Source organism: Pangasianodon hypophthalmus, chromosome 17 (assembly GCF_027358585.1).
Source record: "Pangasianodon hypophthalmus isolate fPanHyp1 chromosome 17, fPanHyp1.pri, whole genome shotgun sequence".
NCBI classification, from domain to species: Eukaryota; Metazoa; Chordata; class Actinopteri; order Siluriformes; family Pangasiidae; genus Pangasianodon; species Pangasianodon hypophthalmus.
Genome location: NC_069726.1, coordinates 7000571 through 7026122, shown reverse-complemented (window position 1 = coordinate 7026122; position 25552 = coordinate 7000571). Strand labels below are relative to the sequence as shown.

Here is a 25552-nt window from a genome sequence, read left to right as displayed (position 1 = left end):
GCATGTAATCTCTCAGATAGACGGATTATGAGCAGGTCAGGATTTAGTCTCCTTTATGTTCCATTCCCCTACAGAAATCATTAATCTGCTTGACTGCTTTCCGTAACGTGCCTCCAGTTTTCACCACAGACTGCATCTTGTCCAGACTTACTGGCCTCTCAAGTTCCAAGAGCACTTTTTTGTTGCTCATTTGTGGCAATATCTGCAACGGTTTGTAGACCCACTGGTCACATGGGAACTGCCAAATATAGAACTTGAGCTCCCGACAGTGGTTAATCTTCCACACGTCAAATGCTTGGATTCCCTCAGCACTGCATAAAATGACTCGTCTTTGGAAAGCGAACATCTGAAATGACGCATCTCATTCTCTATTCCACGAGTGGTGTGAAGCTAAGCTTATCAGCCTGTGCAATGACATGGACTTCAGTAACTTGCTTACCTTGGAGGCAGAGAACAGAGAGATCACTCTCTCAATGATGATCATTCACTGGAACTGATTCAATTAATAGAGGCCAGGGGCAGCCACTGAAAAAGCAGGAAGAGTTGAAATCATAATTATCAGCTACTTAGTCTACTTACACCTGGGCGATTTCAAATGAGGATAAGTGTAGCTACATAGCAGGAATGACCCACGGAAAAAAACCAGCACTAAAATAATTACCAATTAGAGGAATTAGAGGAAAGACAACGAGCACCGTATGGACAGATACGTGGGAAAGGGTGTATGTATTGAGTGCAGGGCTGTTGTCTGATGTCTGATAAATGTTTCTGGAGCATCTGAGGTCAAGATTGTTGGTTCAATTCTGTTAGGAGATGTATATCGGTCGGATAGGGATCATTTGTAGGGTATGTGCCTACTGTATGTGTCAAACATGGCAACAGAGTTGCTGGGGTGAAAGGAATATATTCCTAAAACCTTAGTTATTCCAAGAATAGCACACTCTCACCTACATTCCCAGCACACAGAGGACGAGGTAGTGTGTATCAGGGGTGGACAGATCACTGGCCAGGGGCACGCAGGACAACACGAAACATTGGCCAATGTCCTGCTGTTTTTTTTACATTTATTTTTTATTTATTTATTTTTTTTTCGTCAGTGTGCTACCTGATCATGTACTTATTTGTTTCCTTTAATGCACATTACTAACTAACTAGCTCACTGTATGTTATATTAAGTTAGCTACCAGGCTTGTGAGATTGTGTGCAATGTAATTTAATATTATTTCTTAAGTTAAGGCCCCGTTCATGTTTTGCAAGTCATCCCTTGCAAGTCTAGCATGGCTTTATCTGTTTGGCAAGCACAGACAAGGGAAGTTAAGATGCATCAGAGAAAACTTTTTTTTTTTTTTTGCTGCCTTGCTCCGAAGTTAGACAACAAAAAATTACAAAATAAGGCTAAAAGGAAACACGTTACATGATACAACACGATTTATACAATTTATTATTTGTCAGTCTTTAAACTGAAGACACCACGTTTTCAGATATTTAAATCGTGAAAATTTGATGGCTATCATGATAGATAGACTCTGTTGGCGATTCTTGCCTCTATCATCAGTTGTCTCAAACCTATTAGCTACTTTTTTTTTATCCTACCCTCAGTTAGGTTTCCAGGCAACCGAAACATGGGACTGGGCAACACATACGAGCTTTTACTTGCCCAGTGGGTTAGCTAATAAATTTATCATTGGTTCACTGCTGTGTATAGAAATGGAGTCAGGCAGACAGGTGGGTGCTTTTGCCTACAATCCAATTAAGAACACAGCTAATTGAAAAGCATACAACTGCATGAGCCTTTATTCCCCATCCTTCTGTCTCCTGCTGTCAAGTTGTAAGACAACACTATTGTCAATTAGACATCCTTAGCAGATGGTCCTGCACAAGAAGAAACCAAAACGTTCACATGTCTTGTACGATAGCTGATGTCACAGTTGAGACTGTTACTCCGTGACACCTCCTGGCCAGGAGAATTCCCACAATCTCACACCACTAATGCTGGAACTGTATATGTGGCTCTCTGTGCAGCTGAGGTTAGAGTTCTGGTGATGCACGAGAAGATCTTTAATCCTCAGTGTGCAGCGGCGCTCAGGAGAGGACGAAAGAAACAGATTTTTCAAAATAAAAAAGTGAGGTGTAAAAGTAAGAGCAGGGAGATCTTGCACGTCTGCTCTCCTTCCTGACTGTCACACAGTCCTGATTTACTTTCTTCTCTATGGCTCATCTCGCTGCGTTCAGGCATTCCATCCTGCATTCCTGCAGTACCCGTAGTCTTGTTAGCGGTGATGACTGCATCAGGAATTCTGTAAAAATGGGACTTCAGCAGCAATCATCTTCCCTCCCTAGTCCTCCCTAACTGAAAGATTTCTTTAGAAGACTCCATTGTTGGCAAAGAATCAAGAATGAGAGGTTCATTATGACTTGGGCAAAGAGAAAGTCAGCATGTGTGTGTGCGCGTGTGCGCGTAAGGGCCTTATTTAGGGCTTCAGCAGTGCAGCAGAGGTAAGAGACAGAGATGAATATGCATGGGAAGGGGAACAGAAGCTCAGGAGATTTGTGTCATATTCCTGTGTTGATGCAGCCGCAGAGCTAAATAAGGCCTCTGGATGTGCAGACCTCTGAATGAGGCCCTGATTGAAATGTGCAGTTCAAGAATGCAGGTTTTATCCTCCTTCAAACACACACACACACACTTCCCTGTGTGTTTGTGACTTCCTGAGGTTGCTGCTAAAATAATCCTCTAAAGCGATTTGTCTAAAATGGTTTGCATTCCCACCCTGCTCACCTGCTTCTGTGAGCAATGATAATGTCACCACAGTGCTTTTCACAGTCTTTTTCTGGGCCGAATCATTGCTGCGTGAAGATGCTCCTGTATCACATTCGAGGTGTCTATTAAGCACACACCTTTTAGGCTTTGTGCCTTTATACTGCCTGCTGTTGTTTTTACAGACTGGGCCAGGCAGATTGTCATGGATTGATTCTTTTGAGGTTGCTGAAAATGCCATGTGAGTATATTCAGCCAAACCTCGAAAACCTTAATTTCATCCATCCCTCTGTGGAACTGTATTGTTTTTTTGTATCCACATATGAACATATGAACATATTAACATATCTGTTAAAATGACAAAGATTTGAGCTTATTTTTCCTTTTCTCCCCAATTTGGTCATCTGCTAATTTCCACCCACGCTCTCCCCAATCATACAGCAGCTACCAACCAGGGAGGATGAAGGCTAACACATGCTTACCTCGAGACAAGCACATGTTTTCAAAACGCTGCTGCGCAGGGCAACGTAACACACTTTGAGGAAAGTGCTGTCTGCCCTCTTCTGCATACCTGAGCTCACAGATTGGCTGGTGTGGCTGTGAATGATGGGGAGAGAGACCTTGCCATCTCTCCCACCCAGAGAGCACAACCAGTTTGCCTCTGTTGGCTTTCGACCACAGATGGCTGGGGCATCGTCGGGATTTGAACAGCTATAGAGAGATCCAATCAGAGCTCTTTTGTAATATGTCAAGAGAAAGCATACCAATCAGATTACATTTTGCGCAGGACAAAACCATAGCCAAACATTATTACACATGGAAAATAGAGGACCTCAAGAACATCTTTTACTGCAAAAGATTTTTTTTTTAATCCTTCTGATTTCCAAGAAATGCAAGAAAAAAAACCCAGAAGGATGGAAACACATCTTTGACCTACTTTCTCATGTTACTCGTCTTGTCTACCACAGTAGCAGCAGCAGTGACAGATAATGACAGCCTAAAGAATTTCTTAATAAAAGTTCATTATTTTGTTTAGTTGCTGACAGCGTTTGCATGATTAGCGTTATGACTTATTAAAAAGTTTAAGACAGAAATGTGCAAAAATTCTGAATGCCAACAATCTCCATTGCATATCACAAAAAATGAAGTAAATATGAGCCAAGCCTTCATATTCCTAAAGCCTCACTGCAGAAGATGGATTGTTTCTAAATCTGTCTTTTTGCACTTTAGGACATGATAATGGACGAGTTTCTAAACACGGGCTTTGAGCAAGAAAGTGTGTTACTGTAATAAGGAGAATACCATATGGGAGAAGAACAGTAACTCTGCTGGAATGTAGCATTCCCTCTCCACTGCCTCGCCGTACATCAGACGTTAGGTCAAACAGTGAGACAGGCTGAGGAAAGGAGAAAGCGTTGCCAAAAATGGACGCTTTTTCTTCCTCTTGTTTTAGCAAGGATATTTGAGTTGTTAGGAAAGTGCATGTGTTCTCAGGTCACCCATCAACTTAAACGTAATTTAGGCAACACAGCAGAAAACATAGCAAACTTAATCTATTTAATCAGTAAGGAATGATTACAGAATGAAAAAGACTGGAGGTTTTGTATGTATGCATTATTTATAGTACAATACACAGCAGTCAACACCTGTGGAAAAATATCTTCTCTCTGCACACAGAAATTATGGAAGATTATTGTCCTCTGTTCTACTGCTCTCTCTCTCCCCCCCCTCTCTCTCTCTGTGTCTGTCTGTCTCTCAATTTCAGTAGAAAATTGCAGAGGGAAGGTTTAGACGCTCACATTTCACAGCCATTATATTGTATGATACACCCATAAATGTTTCTGCTTTCCTTTGAAATGCACAGTGATACAGAGCAGAGTATTGAGCGCCTTGTGTTGTTCCTTTTGATTGTGCAATCCCAAGAATTAAAAAAAACCCAAAAAAACCCTTTGAGCCTTTTCACACTGCTGGAAATGGATGTTAACGAGACCAACATCGAACGTCATGCAGTCTCAGTAAATACTCCAGAATCATTAATTAGCGGATGCATGCTAATAGACCATGCTGTCAGTGAATTAAGCAAGACGCCATACTCGACTTGGTGCCTGTCTTTTTCCAAGAGAGACACAAAGCCAGAGTTAATTACATGAGAAAGCAACGTTATATAGTACAGAAACTGTAATAATACGTAATGTCTTGGCATACATTGATTTTTTTTTTATGTTTATATTTTTAATGAAGAAAAAAATGAATAAAGACAGATGGTAATTCAGAACTATTTACCAGCTCATGGGGTTGAGGTTTGGAAAGGGCACTCCCTCCCTCGGGAGCAGACGGACCTAGATTTTTCAGTTATTCCTCTAAGTGAATAATTTTGACCTTATTAAGTATTTGTCATGAGAGAAAATGGACGAAACTGGAACTGTGAAGATGCAGAGGTCCAAATCTTCAGTAAATGTGACCTGATAAAGGAGCATCTCTCTGTGCTTTAAGAAAGAAACATGAAAAGAAGAGCTGAGAAGATGACAAGGCGTTTGAATCCCTGGCCTCTCTCGGTCCTTGGGGACATCGCTCATTAGCTCATGACTTCTGAAGCAGCGCACTGCTCCCTCTCCCCTTCCTTAGATGTGGATGGTTGGGGGCAGGGAGGGGCATCAACACTGGAGCAAGAGGCCAAGGCTGCCTTCTTCTTCTTCTTTATCGTGCCTGCTTTTTTTGTGTTTGTGCATTGTGATTGACGGCTAGCTGAAGGCTTAGGGTGATTGTTTTTGTTCTAGTGGTGTCGTGAAAGATAGAAAGTGCACTCTGAGGGGAGCATAGCCTGAAATGGATTATCATGGTATTGCACAGATAATCAAATCTTATTGGATCAATCAAGTAGCAGGAGGATTGTGCAAGTGTTTGTGGATTATATTTATTTTTTAAAGCAAGTGGTGGGTTGGTGGTGTGGGTTTATTAAAGATTTAATAAAGCCTTTTGAGGCATCTGCTCCCAGTACCCTCTTCACTGTGTGTGTGTGTGTGTGTGTGTGTGTGTGTGTGTGAGAGATGGTGGGCTATAATGTTTAATGCCCCCCCCCCCCCCCCCCCCAACAAAACCACAGGTTTGGTGAATGCAGGGTTTATTAAAGCATTATCTGTCTATTTCTGTTGTTATGGCACTGATCCGATATCAGGCTATTGAGGGATATTGAAGGATTCAAAAAGCCACAAATCTGGTCCAGTTCTGTAGCAAGCTAACATGGATGTTTTATTTATTTAAAAAAAAAATTTTTATACTAGAATTTCAGGTTTTTTTTAATTTTGCAGTGAGATTTATGTTTTGTCTATGTCATTTTGATGGATGTATATTTCTTCCTGTACTTAAAAAGTCGAGTGTTTGAGCAGTTTGAGTGTGGTAATTTTAGATGGATGTCTTAAGTGAAATTCATCAGGTAAAATTTTCTCAGTTTAAAGCTTAGTAGTTAAAAAATGGGGACCTGTATCAGCTCATATGCAAGGTTCAAATATCTATATGCTGTTTTGCCAAACAGTTAAGATGAACTGTTATTTCATCCAGTTGTGTTATTGCTCACTTTTATTGTATTCTTTTCTTTTGTTCTAGAAGTACCCATGGATCATTGTTGTGCCTTATCTATTTAATGGAGCATCTGCTAAACTGAATTGCTATGACGCAGTATGATGGAAATAAGTAAGGAGTAAAAAATGGCAAGGTCGTTATAGGAAAATAATCAATAATGGGGTGACGTGATGCGTCCTGATGCAAAGCTGAGTTATTGTTACTGTCCTGGAGTTGATTATATGCCTCTTATATCACAGCAATTTGCCAACACTAACAATCTTTTATTTATTATAGAATGACATGTCATACTTTTTATCTGTTTGTAGTTACATTTAATGTTGTAGAATGTCCACAGTTGTTCCCTCACATTCCATTGTAGTGAGTAAGACAGAAAAAAATTCAGGTTATCATGATACAGAGATACAAAGTGTCAGAAAACTTAGACAGTGCTTTGCTTTAGACTGTTAGAAAGTGCTGACACTGGAGACTCCTTCCAAAAATGCTAAACATCTCCTCACAGAAAACGTATCAACCATATGAACAATTACACATTAAAAAAAAAAAAATTAGTTTATGCGAGTGTTCGTCATACAAGTCCCTGTAAATTAGCGTTACTATAGAAACGATGATGTATTCGAACGAGTGGATAAACATAAATCTGTGATTTGCATTGCAGCCGGCCCTACTATCTGAGCTGCTGTTATAATAAAAATTATTCCATACCTTCTGACCAGTCCGATTTGAGAAAGTGGTACAATGACACGCGACTGACCCAGAGCTGGATTTGTCCACTTTCTGAGAGCAGTGTTATTTTGGTTCTGCAATTTCACCTAACAAGTGTAGTCTAATTAAACGCAGCTCATCATTTCCTGTGTTGTAGATTTTTTTTTTTTTTTTTACAGGACACATGAACATACCACAGGTCACATTCTATTTAAACAACAGTTGGCCCGCTCTCAATACATGTCCTCCTCCTGACCTAGAGGTCACTCATGCGAGACTTGATTGACAGTCTAATTACCTCATACAACAATGCCAGTCATGTGCTGTAGTTGCAGCTAACACGATTGATAGGGGGGCTAGGGCGTTTGTCCTTTCTCTGTCCATCTGCATTGTCATGGGACCTCCAACCTCCTTTTTTTGTGCCTGGCAAAGAAGAAAACGAAGAACAAATAATGAGGTAAGTGGAGAGAAATGGTGGCTTCCACAGGGGAGGAACAAGACAAATACGGGACTGTGATTGACTGGTGTGTCTGGATGGGAGGTAAGCCGCCAGCTGTTTTTTTGTGCTTGGCGTGGCATAGGGTGCATCAGCCATCCCTGTTCCCAGTGATGCAGCAAGAGCCTCCTCCCACGGATCTTTTTTCTGCCTGGCAGCACTAGGACAGCTGCCTCCTTAAGCCAACTCCTAAGCACCTGGATTATGATTTAGTGCTGAAATGCAGTAATTACGCGTAGACACTGTAATTAAGCAGCACATCTCGATCGTTGAATTGTTTAAAATATATGCACAAAAACTATTAATTGGGGGTTACGTCAGAAGAGAATGGGCGTGTATTAATGTGTCTGCCAAGCGTATGTTCCCGTTGCCAGTGAAATCCTGTAAATAAAAGTAACGTCAGCCTACTAGACCACTTTGTTTTGCTCTGTTGACCAGGGCAGTGCCCCACAATCCCAAAAGAAACCACTTCCTAAAATAGTCATGAGAGTCACTGCATCTGAGCTTTGAACACAAGCATTGCGACGTGGCTGTAAGGGGAGGGGAAAAACTGCAAGGGGCTTGTGTGTTCCTTTGACTGATGATAAATAATAACAAGGCATTGTTTAATCTCTCGGCATCTTAGCCTGCGAATGAGTAAAGTTTCCTGTTGAAATCCCAGCACTCTGTCAGATACACGTCATCCCTCTTTGTTGGTTCCTTTGCTCAATCAGACAGTCTCAATCACTAAATGGCTGAGATCCCGGAGCAAGATGTCTGACAGATCGAACCGGATCCTGTTTGTACCTCTCTTTTGCTTGCCTGAGCTTAGTGGCAGTTCATCCATCCTGTTTTGCCAACCTTGGAAAAATCTGTCTTTCTCTCTTTCAGTCTCATCCAGAATTCTTCTTCACACTGTGACGGCAAGATATGACCTTTTGAAATCTTTCAAACAAAGGTGGACATGGATTTTAAAATGCCGCCGGCTTGTAGTTGCCATTTGGTGGTCTCGGCTCTGAAAGCGAAGGGTGTCGAAGATGATGCCGTGGTTTTATTGCCGACTGGAATCAATACACTGCCAGCTTTAAATGATCTATGAAATCATGATTGAGACAATGGATTGTAAATCATGTGGCACCTTAAAATACAATCAGAAAATGAGAATCAAAATAATAGTAAATATCTACTTTAGAAACATAATGGCCATTAGCTGTCATATATGTGTGGCACAGTAATAAGTTACATTATTCAGTGTCACTTCTGTGCAAGTGTAGAGGTGAATTCTCTCACATCTCATTGCTATTTAGTTGTTTTAATCTGCTGACTTTTTTAAGCCAAGTCAGTAAACACTTGCACCGAGCAAATGATCCTCTAAACGCTTAATAGAATCAGCCACATTATTTCCGCTGCTGTGGACCTGGTCTACTCAAAGCATCTCTGAATTACCATAAATGAAACCGAGCCATTTCCACCACAGCGCACAGTGACCAGTGCAAACTGAAGCCTCAGCAAACTGAAGCCTCAGCAAATGCACAAGTGCCTATTAGCATTTCATATACATTCATACTGTATATGCCAGGTGCAGCAGTCTGTAGTCAGGTTGGAAGTGTTCTGATGAACATTATATATACATATATATAATCCCATTATCAGTCAGTGAGCTGTAAGGAGAACCTGCTTAATTGTGTTTGAAAATCTGACATTTTAAGCAGCATCAGGTGTGCGTTAAAGGCTCTGTGGAAAGTCTCCACTAATTGCCATAAATTTCTTCATTTCTGAATTAATTAGAGGCTGCACACTAGCAAGGAATTGGATGGATATAGAGATTGTTGTTCTTATAGTGTGTTTTTTTTTGTGTGTGTGTATGTGTGTGTATGTGTGTGTATGTGTGTGTATGTGTGTGTGTGTGTGTGTAAGGTTGATATGACCTAACAGAATGTTTCAGTTTCAAGACTAATTATAATTCATGATCCTCTGAAAGATAAAAAACTGACTGTACTTTTCATTTCTGGTGTTCAACAAGCCTGCATATAAAGGTATCATTTGTACACCCTTATATTTTTTGATGGAGAGATTTTTCTTCTTTCAACAGACTAGTAGTGTGATGGTATACTTGTAAAGTGATGTACTAAGTGAAGATGCCACATGCTACAATTACTAGGTGCACAGTGTTTTTGTAGAGAAAATATCATTTCTGTAATCTTTAGATAAACATACTGAGGAGTGATCCTTGTAGCAAGTGTGTTTAAAAAAATAATACAATATTTTTTTCCAGCTAAGTAATTTAATACTTGCACTGCTGCTGGAATATTATACATCATTTAATGTACTCACATTTGAAAAGGCAGTAAGCAGACTGCAGCTCTTTGGATCTGCAGTTCTTTGAATGTGTTCAGATAGCAGTACAGAAGATACTCAAAAAAGCTAGCTACAATATCTCTTGACATAGCTGGGCGACTAGCTAAAGTAGAAAATGTGATCAAACAAAGCTAGCTAGTTAATATTAGACAGCATCTCAAGACATAGCTAGCTCAAGTAAAAAAAAAAAAAAAAAAAAAGATCCAAAACAAACCTGACTAGTTGTTATTAAACAGCATCTATAAACAGATCTAGCTAGCTGATGTTAAAATATGTCTTAAAATAAAGGTAGCTGATTAATATTAAAATATCTCTAAACATAGCTAGCTAGCTAAAGTAAGAAATTGTCCTAAAACAAAGCAAGCTAATGGATGATGGAAAAATTGTCACATTTAGATGTGATCCATCTGTATAGCTAGCTGTATCTGTATAATTAGCTGTATCTGTATCTGCATAACTAGCTGTATCTGTATAACTAGCTCTATCTATATAACTAGTTGTAACTGTATAATTAGCTGTATCGGTATCTGTATAACTAGCTGTATCTGTATAACTAGATTTATCTGTATAACTAGCTGTATCTGTATCTGTATATTTATCTTCATCTGTATAACTGGCTATATGTGTGTAACTAGCTGTATCTGTATCTATATAATTGGCTTTATCTGTACGACTAGCTGTTTGTGTATAACTAGCTGTTTGTGTATAACTAGCTGTATTTGCATCTGTATAAATATATGGATAATTTTTTTTATGACATGGTGGTGGTGAAGTGCTTATCCTAAGATATCCTGAAAAATGGGGTAGTGTTTTATAAGTGCTCATACTGTGAATTTTAATTATTCACCCAGTCCTAGTATAGACCCTCGCTGAGTTCATTTCATCTTCATAAGGGAAGGAGAGGCGTTGCATGCTCAGCCAGTGACAGTAATGAACTGCTCCTTTGCAAACCAAAGATATATAATGAGCTTGTTGTCACACAGCACGCCTGCTCATAGGACCTTTGCCTAGTGGAGGGTTAGGATTAGTGGAGATATGTGTCGTTTCAGGACTAGCTAAAGGTCACCCATTACACGCTGTCAATAAACCTGACATATGCAGGTAAGAACAACTGGAGCAGAGCCAGGTCGAAGAGCTTTGTGTCTCATCTGTCTTTTTTAGAACCTTATGCTGTTTCCTGGATTGTGAACTCCACTTTAGTGTTAATTGGAGATGAACTATGATACTGTTACTGTGTCATAGTAATGTATGAGTTGTTTAATACCTTTTTCATAATAGCTTTAGTTTTCTCTGAAAGTGACATGTAATGGGCTTCATAACTAACTGTTTGTATGAATTGCTCTAAAAGCTTTGGAGGCAGTGTTCATTGGCGCCAACATGGCATGAGTTCACTGGTGGGACTGCTATTAAATTATTGGCAGAAAGCTGTTGGTTGTCTGAGTAGTGAAGTCATGTCTCCCCTACAGGTCAAACCCTGTCAGATCCTCGTCTCAGCTGCAGTAGATTACTCGCCTGCCAAGGGCCACTGAATGCCATCTTTCTTTGCCCTGCTGTATGGCACTACCTGTAAAATTAACAGCATGTTCAGAGAGCACTGCAGAAAAGCAGGGCCATGCGCAGACATGACTTCATCACGTTGCATCAGAAACTTTGAAGCTGCTTATGATCAAAAGCCTTTTGCAGATGGAGATACAGACCACCCTTAAGGAAGCAAGAGTCTAATTGTCTCACCTCATCTCACTATCACACTGCTCAGTTATTTTTCTTTTTTTTTCTTTTTTTTTTTTTAGCTTGGTGTATATTGAGCAGTTCACCGATAGACACTTCCCCCCACTGTGCGACATTCTCTTTGGTTTCTGACTCAGTGTTAATGGTGCTAATTTCAAAAACGCTTTTTCCCAGCCTTTGAGAGCAGGAGCTATTCTGAGCAGGGTGAGAGGCAGCTCTCGCATCCCAGTTGATGCCTCATTGGTAGTTGCCAGCCCTGCAGTTTGATTTCAATTACAGAAGAAGCTGTTTTCTCGCCTCCACCAGTCTCCTGCTGCCAATCAGAGGCGGCATGGTATTTGACACCCCTGGTTTTCAAAGTCTTCTGCTTTATTAGTGTCAGAGGAACGGGCAGCCATGTCGAGCCTTAGCGCTGACATCAGCAGAGCAGCCTGCTGGGAATGCTGGCAACAGGCATGCTCTCTCTGTTTTGCTCTCTTCCTTGCTATAGCCATAAAGAAACTTTGAACCCAGCCTGACAGACCCGGAGGCTTCTCTAGTCTAATTCACGCAGTCCAACCACACGTTAATGGACTCCTTGGATCTCTGTTTTCCTTTACGTGTCATCCGCCTCCGAGTGCAAGGCTGCGTATTCGTGCCTCTTAGAGAGGAAGAGTGGGGTTGAGGGGGGACGATTTTGCAGATACATCAGATTCTCTTTGGGATGGGAAGAAAGAGCTCAGTTAAACACGAGGCTGTTTTGAGCTGCTGGCAGTGTGTTTCGAGTGTAAATCAGAAGTGGGTGTATCATTTCAGCAATGGCATAGACAAGACTGTGTTGCATGAGAAGCACAAATTCGAAGCCAGTCACGGCATATAAGGACTGGTTTGTAATTACATGTTGTCTGTTTGGTATTTAGCAGCATAACAATGGATTTTATGTACTTTTGCAATCGATTGTGCTGTGGACTCATAAGGGCCAAACAAAAGAGATACAGGTCTGCTGCCACTGGTAAGTGTCTAGCTAATATGTGACTTGAGTTTGCTATAGACTTGTATTTTGCTTACTTTCTTGTGTTTTTAAATGTTATGTTTAATTAATCAGTTGTGTTAACTTCTTAAAAATAACTGACTACTGCTTGCAAATAAATAAAGAATGAAGATGTGTTCCACGCTTAATCCTAGATGGAGATCTGACCTATTGCGGCATCCTTGCTGTCATTCAGTACTTGAAGAACATGCCGAAGACTCATGACACTAGACTGGTATTAGCCGTGTTGGGCTGTCGTGGGTTTTCACAGCTGGCGAGTGATGACCTTTATCAGTAAAAAGCATCTCGAACCCCCCAGCTCAGCTTTACTTAAGCATCTGACAGCCCAATTATGTATGTACCTGTCAGTTCTTTCTCTAGGCCTGCAATCTCGCTCCTCTTCCTCTCCTTCTGCCTGTGTCTCTTTCTGTTGGTCTGCCCTTTGTGTGGCTACTTGTGCCGCCAGCTTAGCAGCCTTTCCTGCAGCAAGGTGACAGCGCTGAGGAGCCTTCTGCTGAACTAATCCCTAACAATTCCTCGCTCTTCAATAGGTTAATATCTGAAAAGAAAATTGACTGTATCTCTCTTGACCACAGACTTTCCTGACCTTGACCCTTTTCGCACCAGGAGCACAGTATTGCACCTACTTTCATGTAGCATATTGATCAGTATGTACTAGTAGCGAGTGCAGGAAGCTAAGGTAGGTTGGGATTAGACAACGTGGAAAAAAATGAGGCAAGCCCTCAGGCAGTGAGTGCAGCTGTAGTGCACTTGAATAGTTTTCTTTTAACATCCACCGGAACCTGAGATGTGTACTAATGAAACACTGCTTCCTTGGTGTCAGTGCTCGTCCTCCTCCGTCACAAACACACACGCATTCTCGCTCCTATCCTACTATGCTCTCTGCACCATTACACCCAAGCACGGTGATGAATGGCTTTTAATAAAGCAAACAGGGTTCCTGCTTGTCCAGATCAATCCTTCCCGTGGCTGCCATGCCAGCTATTGTCACAAGTAATTGCCTAAACCCCTTGTTGTATGAAATGAGACTCTTTTGGGGGGACAAGAAAAAAAATAAACGAATAAACAGCTGAACTTGCGGCAGCCTCAATTTCGTACTCCAGTGCACTCAGCACTGCAAACCCTAAGCCGTTGGGGACCTCTTGTCCGGATGCTGGTACAGTCAAGGCTATCCTATCAGCAAGGTTCAGACACACTACTAAGATGATGTTACACAGGGGGTCCAAGAAAGTCGGTGATGGCTCTGAAATTCCACCCAGATCATTCACACTACACCGGCATGGTGTCTGTGTCTGCAGTAAATGCATACAAGAGCAGAGGATCTGTTTTCAGAGCAGCAAAGTAAGAATGATCCCGTGGTAATGTAGTTGTTTTCCACTATTTTGATAAACACTGCATCTGTCAACGGTTCCCAGCTTGTTTCTGCATGTTGGACCGCGATCTCGGACAGTTGGGTCATTGGGGTCATGTGACTCGCTGGCTGCATCTGGCAGTGGAATGCATTTGTTTGTCTCTTTTGGACTGCTTACAAAGACATGCATGTCCAGATTAATGATGTTTGATTAGCTTTCCACAACAATACAGATTAATATTCATGGAGCTTTGCCCTGTTATTTTGGGCCCAGCTTTCCAGCTAGGAACAGCTGATGACATTGGTTTCAATTAAGGTTTGTTGTTTGCCTTTCAACACTTTAATCTCTCCACAGCTGGTCACCAAAAGTTGGCTACCTTTAACTGGATCGGTATGAACGAGTCTTAACACACTGTAAGCTCTTAACACGCTTACACATAACCAAAGTACTTTAGAAGATGTGCTACATAATTGAAAATTGTGTTAAAGAACTTGCCAAAATGACACATCAGTAAGAACTGTGTTTGAAGAACCCGAATGCTTATCAAGCAGTACCGAGTTGATCAACTCAAGCTTGCCTAACTACAAGTGAACATTAGCTAGCACGCCACCTCTCCAAACTAACAGAAGAAGCCTACATGCATTGCCACTTATTTTTCTGTTGTTTGGTCAAATTATTCCTCTAAACACACAGCTTGGACATAACTGTGTGGAATTAGCAGGTCTATATTTGGGCTTGCTGCATCTGTTATGCATTAGAGTGCATTTGTCTGGTAATCTCCTGGGAGATCTAAGCATCTGCATTCCAGGCAACCTGGAAACAGAGTTGCTGGACAATGACCAGCCATGAGGAGAGCTTTATAAAACCCAGCCTTACTCCATCTGTCCACTTCTCTTTCCTCCCTCTGTCACGCACGTTTGCACTTGATATGTCACTTATTTACTTGTTACAAGGTATGAAGATCTGTTTTTTGATGTTACAATCCTTGTCCTTATTTCTTGGCACCACTTCTTCCTTGTGTATGGGAACAAACGAGGCACCAGTTACCACTGTAAAATGTCTGGCATTGAAACTAGTCACCTAGGCTGAAGGCATAGCACCTGGCAACTGAATCTGGTAATAAAATGATGTCAGTGCTGTGGGTTCACAGGTCAAATGATCTACTCTCCTTTCTGGAGTGGTTTTAAGCCAGTTGTTTCAAAGACAAACTGTTCATTGTTGTAAGCTATTCTTTTAATTGCCTATATCAGCAACCATGCAGCTATTGTTTACATTGGCCATGGTCGATACCAACTGATTTTAAGCTGATAACAGTGGAAATCAAGTGCTTGATATTTACTCTCAACAGGAGGAATGTCACTGGCAAGAGCTCAGCTTGTATCAATTTTTGCATTAGGACGTTTTTGTAGCAGTGCGCAGAAAATTAGAATCTCTGTTGTTTTCGACTCTCAGCCCATCTGTCTTGTCTTCCCGGCTTTGCTGATGCTTCTGTCTTGATTCTCAAGCAATTTAATACTCCTGTGGTTTAAGTTTCTCCCTCCATTGAGAGGAGAAGCACTTCAAGCTTCAAGACACTCAGGCTGAATTGATGTATTAATAAGAACCTCACTCATATTAAGACTGGTTTATAATACACCAATGTTACTGTAACGTTCATGCAAGACGTAGAGTAGTCAATCCTCAGAGGTAACGTGCAGATGTGCCTAAAGGTACTGAGCAGAGAAGGTTAACATAGTGCACTGACATGCTCTGAGTAAAGGATGTCTCCGCTCTCCCAGGCATTGTACCCACAAGGCATGTGTGTAAAGTAAAATTTGCTTCTACCAGATGTAAAGCTCTGCCATAGTTGATGGTTACTAATATTCCTCAGACATGCACATTTTGTGCCTCCAGAACTCGAGCCAGGGATATTTTTGCACAGTCGCCATCTGGTCTTGATTAACGTAAGTAAAGATAATTGAGGCATCTGCTAATACTCCCAATCTCAAGTGTTAGACTCCTCTTGCTCTCTGTTATGTTCTAGCTCTGTATAACAGGTAATCAGTAGGGCAGAAATTATACGAGGATACAATATGTTACACTTCAATTCAATTAAACTTTCTGTTGTACTGTACTGGCATAATAACAAAAAAAAAGCTTTCTTACTGTTCTCTGTACAAAAAACATTAAAAACACATGAATACAAAGTAAGAAACAGGACAGTGCAAACACAATATTAAACGAAGTGCAAGACTGTACAACGTTTTTCTTGCACTTTTCACAAACCTAAATCTTCACATACTGTGATATAACTTTTTTTCCATATCACCCACCCCAATACAGATTCATGTACATTTTTGCGGTGCAGAACAGAAAGCACTAAATAAAGAAATAAAGCAACACTTGAGGGCTATAAGATAGATCCTTCATAAAAAAAAAAAATAAAAAAAAAAGCCAACTTTTTTTCTTGGAGTACTTTTTTCTCTCCTCCTTCAAAGAAGCTCATTCTCTGATTTGAAAGCCAGGTTAGTAGCAGATTTCTTGATTGTGTCATTGTTCCTGTGTATAACAGTTGTAACAGACCACGAATTTGGAATGCGTGTATTGATTACAGCTCTGAAGTATGACCTTTTCCATGCACTTCTCTGCGAGTTGATGTGGGCCTATTGATCGAACCATGCACTCAGGGAAGGCTGGAGCGTTCTGCCTGCTCTTGCATGACTAATATCATCTCACCATCGGCTCAGACATATTTGGCCATGTATGTCACATTTGATTTTCAGAGGAACAAAGCTACACAGTTACACTGTGGGGTAAATAACCTACTGTGTCACTTTTTGAGGCTACCTCTGCAAATCTGAGGCAAGAGAGCGTTTCATTAGAGAGCTAATTGTATGCTCTCTGTCTGCATGCTTTAAGCAAAGTGATAGCAAGCTGCATTGGGGGAAGGAGGCAGGAAAATGTTGCTAGGCAGCCGGTAAGTTTAAGAGGCATTTGCTGGATAGAGACACATATATAAACACACACAAAGACATGTCCACCTCCTATTGATGTTGTACAATCAGTCAGCAAGTTACAAAGCAGAGCATCCTAATGGCTCAGGGTAGCACTACTTATGTTGTCAATGCTATACAGTTGTTTACTCTGAGTGCGGTTTGCTTTTTTAACACCGCTGTTACCCGGGAATCATTTTAATCCTGGCTGGGAAGGCAGAGGAAAGTGATTGCAGCTTAAGTGCCGAATTTAACTGCCTATGAAGCTCCTGAAACAAGACAGGCAATTTAGGTGTAGAAGTGCCGAAACGTGTGAAGTTCATTTGTGTTTGTTTGTTTGTATACTACAAGGCAAAGTATACTATATAGCCCAAGACGACTACTCCAGTTGTAGAGCCCTTAAATAAAACCATCAGCATGATTTCTTTTCTCGTGAATAGAGCTCTTCAGAAGCAGGCTTCTGGATGAAAGGCAAGTTCGCTTCGAGTGCTGTGTTGAACAAACCGAGTTTCATGGATGGATGGAGTTAAGCTGACACACCTACTTTACCTCGTCTAACCCCCCCACTACACCCCCTTCCCCAATCATCTGTTCATACATACGGATCAGCAAAGCACTAAGGTGTGTGATAAGGTGGTAGATTAGGAGTTATGTACTGTGTTTGTGTTCATGCTTGACTACATGCGAAGATTAGATGGTAGCCTGTCAAGAGCAGTTGTCGCTTTGGTCTTTTCTGAAGGGACTTGAACGCTGTGTAGGCTCTTAATGAAGCAGTGTGTATCAGGAAGTGTGAGGGAGAAAAAGAAATTATCATGTGAAAACAAAAGACTTAAGGGGAATGGCACAGGGTAGGGCAGAGGCTGAGAGTGTACCTGATGGAAGCCAAAGTGCAAGAGAAACTGTAAACAGAGGTTTTTTGCTCATTAATGAATGTAAAACCTCTTGTACTTGGATGAGGAAATTACTTAATCGTAAATAAAAATCATTTAAAGAAATGGAATCGCATCTCTGAAACAAACTGCAGATCCTCTTTGCAAGAGCGTGAATGCCATTTCTTTGAGTGCAATTTGTTTAAAAGCTCTCATCAAAGATTTGCTGTGCGCTGGAGCTGAGAGTACACTGAAAAGACTGAACACAAGCTCCCACACACACACGCTTTCTTTCATGTATGTTATGCTATGAATAAACTGTACATTTCTGTTTAAATACTACTAATCCGACATATTTAAATTGAACTCTGAATTTAGCAGAAATCAGATGACACAAATGTAAATATGTTTTTACACAAAATGTAGTCAGCATTATGAGAACCAGAGTGCACATGCGTGCACACACACAAATATTTGAAATCATGTTTGAATGTTGACATTCACAAAATGCTAGCTAGCTGAATTATTGTTCACAGTTAACATAACTAGTGATCAAACTCACTGATGTCGTCCACACTTTATACATTTTAAATGGCCAGTCAGTAGATTTCAGTATGAATCATTGCTCTTGCATATTGAAGAAGTCTGCTGGTTAGCATAAGGCTTCTGGCTTCTGAGAATGACAAAATACATTTACTGTCAAATGCCAAACCAAAATGATGTTTTAAAAGCCTGTTGTGTAAAAAAAAAATTTTTATCCTTGGTCCAATAAAATGTCAAAAGTAGATTAAATGTAATTGCATGATGCGACAGTGCAGTAGATATTTTAGGGGAAGCTGAGCTTCCCATACACACGCGCACACACATTCTGAGGCAATTAATAGTGAGCGGCACGTGATGGCCTGCAAGGTTCTGTAATAACACAGTTAGGCTAAAGGTTAATGCGTGGAATTCAATCTGCCTCTCCATTCGTTTCAATGAAGCAGTCCACAAAAAGAGATGATGTCTCTGTAATCAAAGGGTCACGCCCCCTCCTGTGCGTTGTGAAATTAATTACAGCCAGTCTTCATAAATTTATTGTGTCACTTGCTGCAGCTCTCCACTCTCTCATAATGTGGGACTGGAAAAATACCAGATTCCGGAGAAGATATGTATGAGATGTGAACGAGCTTCCACCACGGCTGTCCCACACAGCCGTGTGTGTGTGTGTGTGTATGTGTATGTGTATGTATGCTAGGCTGCAGACAGAGAGCCCTGTAGTCAAACATTAGCGGCATAATGAAACAAGCCTCTGAGTGAAAATTAAGTCATTATGTATAAGACAGTCCCTCACAGGACCACGGAAACAGAGCTGCATACAGAGTGCTGATTAGCACTGATGGCAGTTAAAGGGATACTTCAGTCAAACACTGCCATACTGACTGACTACATTAGCCTTCATTCATTATTAGAATTGTTTGCATGAGCTACCTCTTTAGCTAATGGAGTATTATAAATACGATAGACCAGTTATATGAGCAGAGATGGGGTTTGCTCTGGTGTGGTAGGTAGACTGCACCAGATTTCTTCCCTTAGGGTTTTAACGGACATCTTTGTTAATATGTCCTCCAAAGTCATATCTCACAGCTAGTAATATTATATTGTAGATTTTATACAAAAAACAGGAATACAGTAATAAGCACCATGATTAGTTTACTATTTGATAATTGAGGAGAAAAAGAATCTAACAACATAGTGCAGAAGGATGTCACCTACAGCTGAGGGCAAAATTTTGCACAGGATTAAATGAGTTAAGGAATAATGTACGATTTGCCATGCTGTTATCCAAAAATATTATGGTTATGGTCTGACGGGCAATGGAAAAACATATTTTCATATGACATCACAGACCTACGTGTGTTATTCCACTTATACCAAAGCAATTTTCCAACGATTACAATTTTTTATGTATTCATGAACGTCACCTTGCTCTTTTTAATAGTTTATAGTCACATTTAATGTTGTGGAACGTTCACGAGAAAAGTTAGTTCCTGTTATAGCAGCTATAAACAATAGTATCCTCTCTTTTTTTTTCTCTCATTTGAAGTTAAGATGAAAAAAATGCAGACTCGTCTATCCTGAAGATTCTCCCTTGACAGAAAGTGTACTGGCTGGTACAAAGCCCTGAAACTGGAGACTCCTTCCATAAATGTTAAATAAATGTGTCTAAATGTTAATAAACTTCACCATATCAACAGTTGGTTAAATAACAGCACAATTTTTCATGCTTTAGAATATTTGGAGCAACTCCCATACAAGTTCCTGAGCTGTTGCTATAGGAACAACAATATATTAGAATGAGCACATGACTATAAACCTATCGCTATGTTAGAAAATTAATCCACACCTTCAGATTTGAGGATTCACCAGCGCTGTGGTATAAAGAAGATTTATTTATAGCAGCATGACATTTAGTGTGTTTCACAGATGGGAATCTGGCTTCCTTCATCATCACCAACAAGTAAGCAACATTTTAATAGTGTATGGTAAAAAAGGACAGACGTATGAGTGTGAGCAGTTGCATTCACTTTCCGTATGCGCTATAAATATCGTCTAACTCTGTGCCCACGCTTTCCTTTATAACCTCCAGGTACTGTCAGTTCTAATAGTGTCTCTTTCTTTTCATTCAAACCATCGACAGAGGATGCAAGCATTCACCCTCGACTGTTTGCTGTACGCTGATATGTTCCTGAAGGTGGTTTTAGACGTTAGGCTGATGTAATTCACTAGCAGTCATTGCGGAAAAGTCTCGAGTGCCCAGATGTTCTGATTGCGCAAACCTATTGCTGTGGCTAATCATGTTCCATCAGTACCACCGAAGCACTGTTTGAGCTGGATCAGTTTTACCAGAGAAGCTTTGCTAATGTAATTTGTAAAGGATTTGACTGTCTGATTCAGGAAGGATAAAGTATCTGTGTAATTTGCTCAAATTATCATAGATAGTCTAGATCATAGCTCAGATGTACATCAGCCATCGAACGCTTTCATTCAAAATCTCATGTATTGTGTATCATTACAAAAATATCATAATATTTTACTGTTCTATACTATCAATGCAGCGTAATTTTCACACTGTTGTTTAAGATTTACATACCGCAGTGTATTGGTCACTGTTACCCTAGTGTTGTAAAACAGGAATCTAACATGCCCTTTCTTTTGTGTGTTTTTTCCCTCTTTTTTTTCTTTCTTTTTTTTTTAACAGGCATACTTCCGACAGGGTGTTGCCCTCCAGTACTTGGGCCGGCACGCAGATGCTCTGGCCGCCTTCGCCTCCGGTCTCGCTCAGGACCCCAAGAGCCTGCAGCTGCTTGTCGGCATGGTGGAGGCCGCCATGAAGTCACCACTTCGAGGTGTGTGTTTTTGTACTCAGTGGTAGCACCTAGTGTAGGCAGTGAGCGGCCCATGTTTTTGGACGAGTGGTTGTAGTGAAACACTTAATGAAGGAGCTGGATTTATTTGAATTTTGGGATTCAGCTAGCTTTAGCCAAGAGTTACCAAAATCACTGAATATACACTTTAATTGACGCATACATTGATGCAACAACTAGAAAAAGAAAATATACTCCTTACTGACTTTGGCAAAACAAAAGTTTTCATTCAGTATGTAGCTTCGCAGTGATGTGGTGAATCAATGACAGAAGTAAACATATTGAGAGAAAATAAAGACACCAGCCAGACTCATGTGTGTGTATATGTGTATATATATATATATATATATATATATATATATATATATATATATATATATATATTTTTTTTTTTTTTTTTTAACATGAGTTGCAAGGACAGAGCACCACAGCTCATAGGAGAAATGTTGGGTAATATCTTGCTGACTTTTTGCTGAGGTTGCAAAGACAATGTGATAAAAACTTTATTAGAAGAAGGTAATAATCATTTCTCTTACTATTATTGCACTGAACTAGCTAACTAGCTGGCACTTTTTAGTCAATTAGGTTTCCAGGTAGGGCTAGGCAATATGACATGACATCATATCCATGTCATGACATATTATGTACAGTACATTTTTATGAAATATTGTGATATATATATTTTTTACGAAACTATATATCGTGATACATATCATGTATCATAGACACGTCTTTGAGAATCATGATATGATATTTTAGTCATATTGTGCTATTTCCAGCTAAGCAAAACATGAGGTTGGGCAGCACATTAGAGTTTTTACATTCCTGTTGAGCTAGATAATAAATTTATGGTTTGTGGTGTATGAACATGATATTCAGATATATTTTTGCAGTGTCATCTAAAGATTTTGTTCAAGATCAGTTATTCTTGAAGTAGTAAAATTTTATATTACTTAAAAAAAAAAACCTGCCTTGGGTATGAACCAATTGTACATGTACACGATCACCCACTTGCACCCACTGACTGCATATGCTGATCCTGTGGAGGTTAGCGCAGTTTGTTTGCTTATCCAGTGGACATTTTGTGAATGTGAAATCTCATCCTCGCCAAAAAGTCACAGCAGCAGCAGAGTCGCTGTTTACTGGGGATGAGGCCTCTGAATGAGTAGAGCTGTCTCGTAGGGATAGGGTTCTGCAGCTGCCTGTTACTGGATGAAATCTGTGTGTGTGTCTGTGTGTGTGTATGTGTGGATGTGTGTGTTTGCATATATCACATTTCCTGCCTGCCTGCTTGCCAGTTCTCTGTTGGGGTGTGTGTGTGTGCGTGTATCTGTGTGTGTGAGAGATACAATCATGGACACAGACAGAGAAAGTATACATCTGTGGCCTGTGACTAAACAGCCAGTTTTATTTGTAGGTAAATCGGTGACACACAAGCAGCCTCAGTCCTGGGAGTGTGCCCAAAATGAGGCTGTTTTACTCCTAATGACATCCTTTATTTCCCTTGCTGTCCCGAACTGCCTGGGCAAATACACACATACACACGGAAAGCGAAGGAGAGACGCCCGAGTATGACTGGGGAGGAGATTATGTAGAGCAGCTCTTCGTAATCAGCCCCGGAGAGAGAGATGATCTGTACCACTCCATTGACACTGTATCATTGTGCTACTCTCTGCTCACTCCGTCTCTGTCTTTTTCCATTTCTCTTCCAGGCTTTTGTCTTTGTTTCTTCCCTGTTTATCTTTTTTTTTTTTTTTCAATTCACTGGCAGCCTGAGTCATCTCGCTGCCAGAGGTTTGATCCTCTCCTCTTCTTCTTTATCAGTTTGAGCTCTCGCTCTCATGTGAGGATTTGCATGCAGGGGATTACCTCACTCTAATTGAATTGAATTGAACTGGATTGAATCGTCCCGTTCTTCATCAGACGTTCCATCCAAACCCACTCGCTAGTGCCAAGCCCTATGAGAAAACAGCTCTAAATGTCTGAGCAGGCTGTTTGGCTGCTCATTGAGAAGTGCTTTTTTTTTATTTCCCCCCCAAAGAGTTTACGTTCAGTCTCACACTCTGGATAAACAAGTGCACAGTAAGCGTCCAGTATTTAGACAAATGAAAGGGTTGGAAGACAAATGTGAAAAAAAAACTCTGTATGGTTCAGTTTATGATCCGTGCCCAGTGAGTGTCTAGCAATGGAAAGGCCTGCAGATTCGTTGAACGGTAATTCAAAGAGAAGGGAAGGAACTAATGCGAGGTGGGCGGCATTGTCACTCGCTGTCATTATAGCTTTATTTAGCCACTTTCCTACGGGGATCCAGACAGTCACGTCAAAGCTCCCTTTTGACATGACATGCACTCGGCGAGTGGAGGGAGGGAGAATGTGAGCGAGCAAGAGCGAGAAAAATAGGCACCCAGAGGCTCATCATTAAATCCTGGCCGTGCCATCGCTCCTTTGCGACGGGACGCATAAGCATTTCTCCTTTCTTGTTTATCATGCCGCACTTTGTGGTTAACTAGATTTGCAGCCCGTCCGCCCACACGTGCGCGCACACACGCACACACGCGTGCACACACAAACACACGTGCTGATACACCACTCGCCAAGCCAAAGAGTTTTTTTTTTCACAGTTTTATTTTAGCAACTGGTAATGCTGTCAAGCTGAATGAAGTTGCTGTGCGTGTGTGAGTGTGTGTGTGTGACAATGCAGATCATTAGAGGAATCCTGACTCCATTCCAAAGAGTCAGCTAACTTTAATTACTAAAGCGAATTACACCAGTGAGTCTAATTACTATGAAATATATTGCGATGAATATTTTAGCAGGTAACCTTGATAAAGATTGTGGTTATAATTAGGACAAACACATTACATTAATAATACTAAATAAAACATTGCCAATTAATTAAACAGCAGCAGACCGTTTGGTCTGCACCAACTTTAACCAAGGCCCTGTTCTTCCTGTCATTTAACAAATCCTCGATAAGATTTACTGCTAGTGATCATTACCCAACTTTTTGTCCTGGTAACAAGTCCAGCAACCTTTTTGAAGAACCAGACAAATCCATGAGCATGTCAAATGGTAAACAATCAAATCCTGCTAACTTATAAATTCATACACCAAGAACAGGCCCAATACATTTCCAAGAACAATTCTGGAGCAGGATCATCATGTTTATTTAACTGTTAAAGCCACACCTCTTCTCTATTTTTATTATTTACGCACACATTGGACACAATTCTCCACCTCTTTTAACGTGCACCAGTACCATCCATTTGGGAATCCCAAGAGTGCTGTCCTAACCTTTAGGTAACATTCCTGTAACCTAACATTTACAAGCTTTAAACCAATTTTAACAGCGTATGTTTGTGCACAAAGTGCTCTCACATCTAACAGTGCAGTGCATGTGTGTGTAGAAGAGGATTACAGGTGTGTAATGGAGCATGTAACATATTTGACATCCAGCGATGGACAGGTTTCCTCTCACTACAGAGCTGCTATTGTTGATTTAATGGAGCAGACACGAGCATGCATGCGTTCAAGCACACAAACACACACTTATGTTTTTCCATTTCACTGGACTATGCAAGACTGAGGCTAAACGTTTCGATGCCTGTTCCTGACCCACAACTTATTGTTAACATCACCAATCAAACTGAAATTCTTTCACTTTTTATTTGTCAAAAAATACTACATATTCCATATTTCTCTTTATTTTCTCTTACTTCCAACATTTTATGCTTCCCTATAATTGTGGCTGTTATGGCCCTACAAAGTGGTTAATGCAAAGTAAGCAGAACTGTAAATGCACAAACTTGTATTGACCCCCGGACACACATGCATCTCCAGCACACATACTCGCTCACACGCTCACACACATCCACACAAAGTAGAGCAGGACAGCTGGAAAGCTCTTTCCTGCTGGATGATACAAACTGATAAGGAAGGGCAGCTAAAACAAGAGTGTCATCACTCCCAGCGGGCAGCGCGGGGACACGTGGCCGTGGCATGAGCTGATTTATGACACTGTGCACTTTCACACTTTACCTGCGTTTCCGCCCCTCCAGCGGAGGTCACCTCTACACATATGCTGGCCTTCTGTCTCCGCTCTGCCCTTCCACCGAGTGTGTGATTGTGTATCACAGAAAGACATCAGAAAGACATCTATTGTAGAAAGAGGAAAAAAGATATGAGACAAAGGCATGGAAAAAAATCAGAAAGGCGGGTATGATAAATCACGATGTTATCTATGAAGAACCTAACATTTCCTTCAGGCTGGAATATACAGAAATTTATTTGAATTAGAATTGCATTTTTTTTTTAAACAA

The 25552-nt window shown here is 40.7% G+C and overlaps 1 protein-coding gene across 3 annotated transcripts in view; it reads left to right on the top strand.

Annotated features, from left to right (window-relative positions):
* ttc28 (tetratricopeptide repeat domain 28) overlaps nucleotides 1–25552 on the top strand; it is a 207744-nt gene that overhangs the window by 105809 nt on the left and 76383 nt on the right. For all 3 annotated transcript variants that reach the window (XM_026943887.3, XM_034312754.2, XM_026943890.3), the window contains one exon: nucleotides 21068–21215. In XM_026943887.3, coding sequence (XP_026799688.3) covers nucleotides 21068–21215 — 148 coding nt within the window. The remainder of the gene's footprint in view (nucleotides 1–21067; nucleotides 21216–25552) is intronic.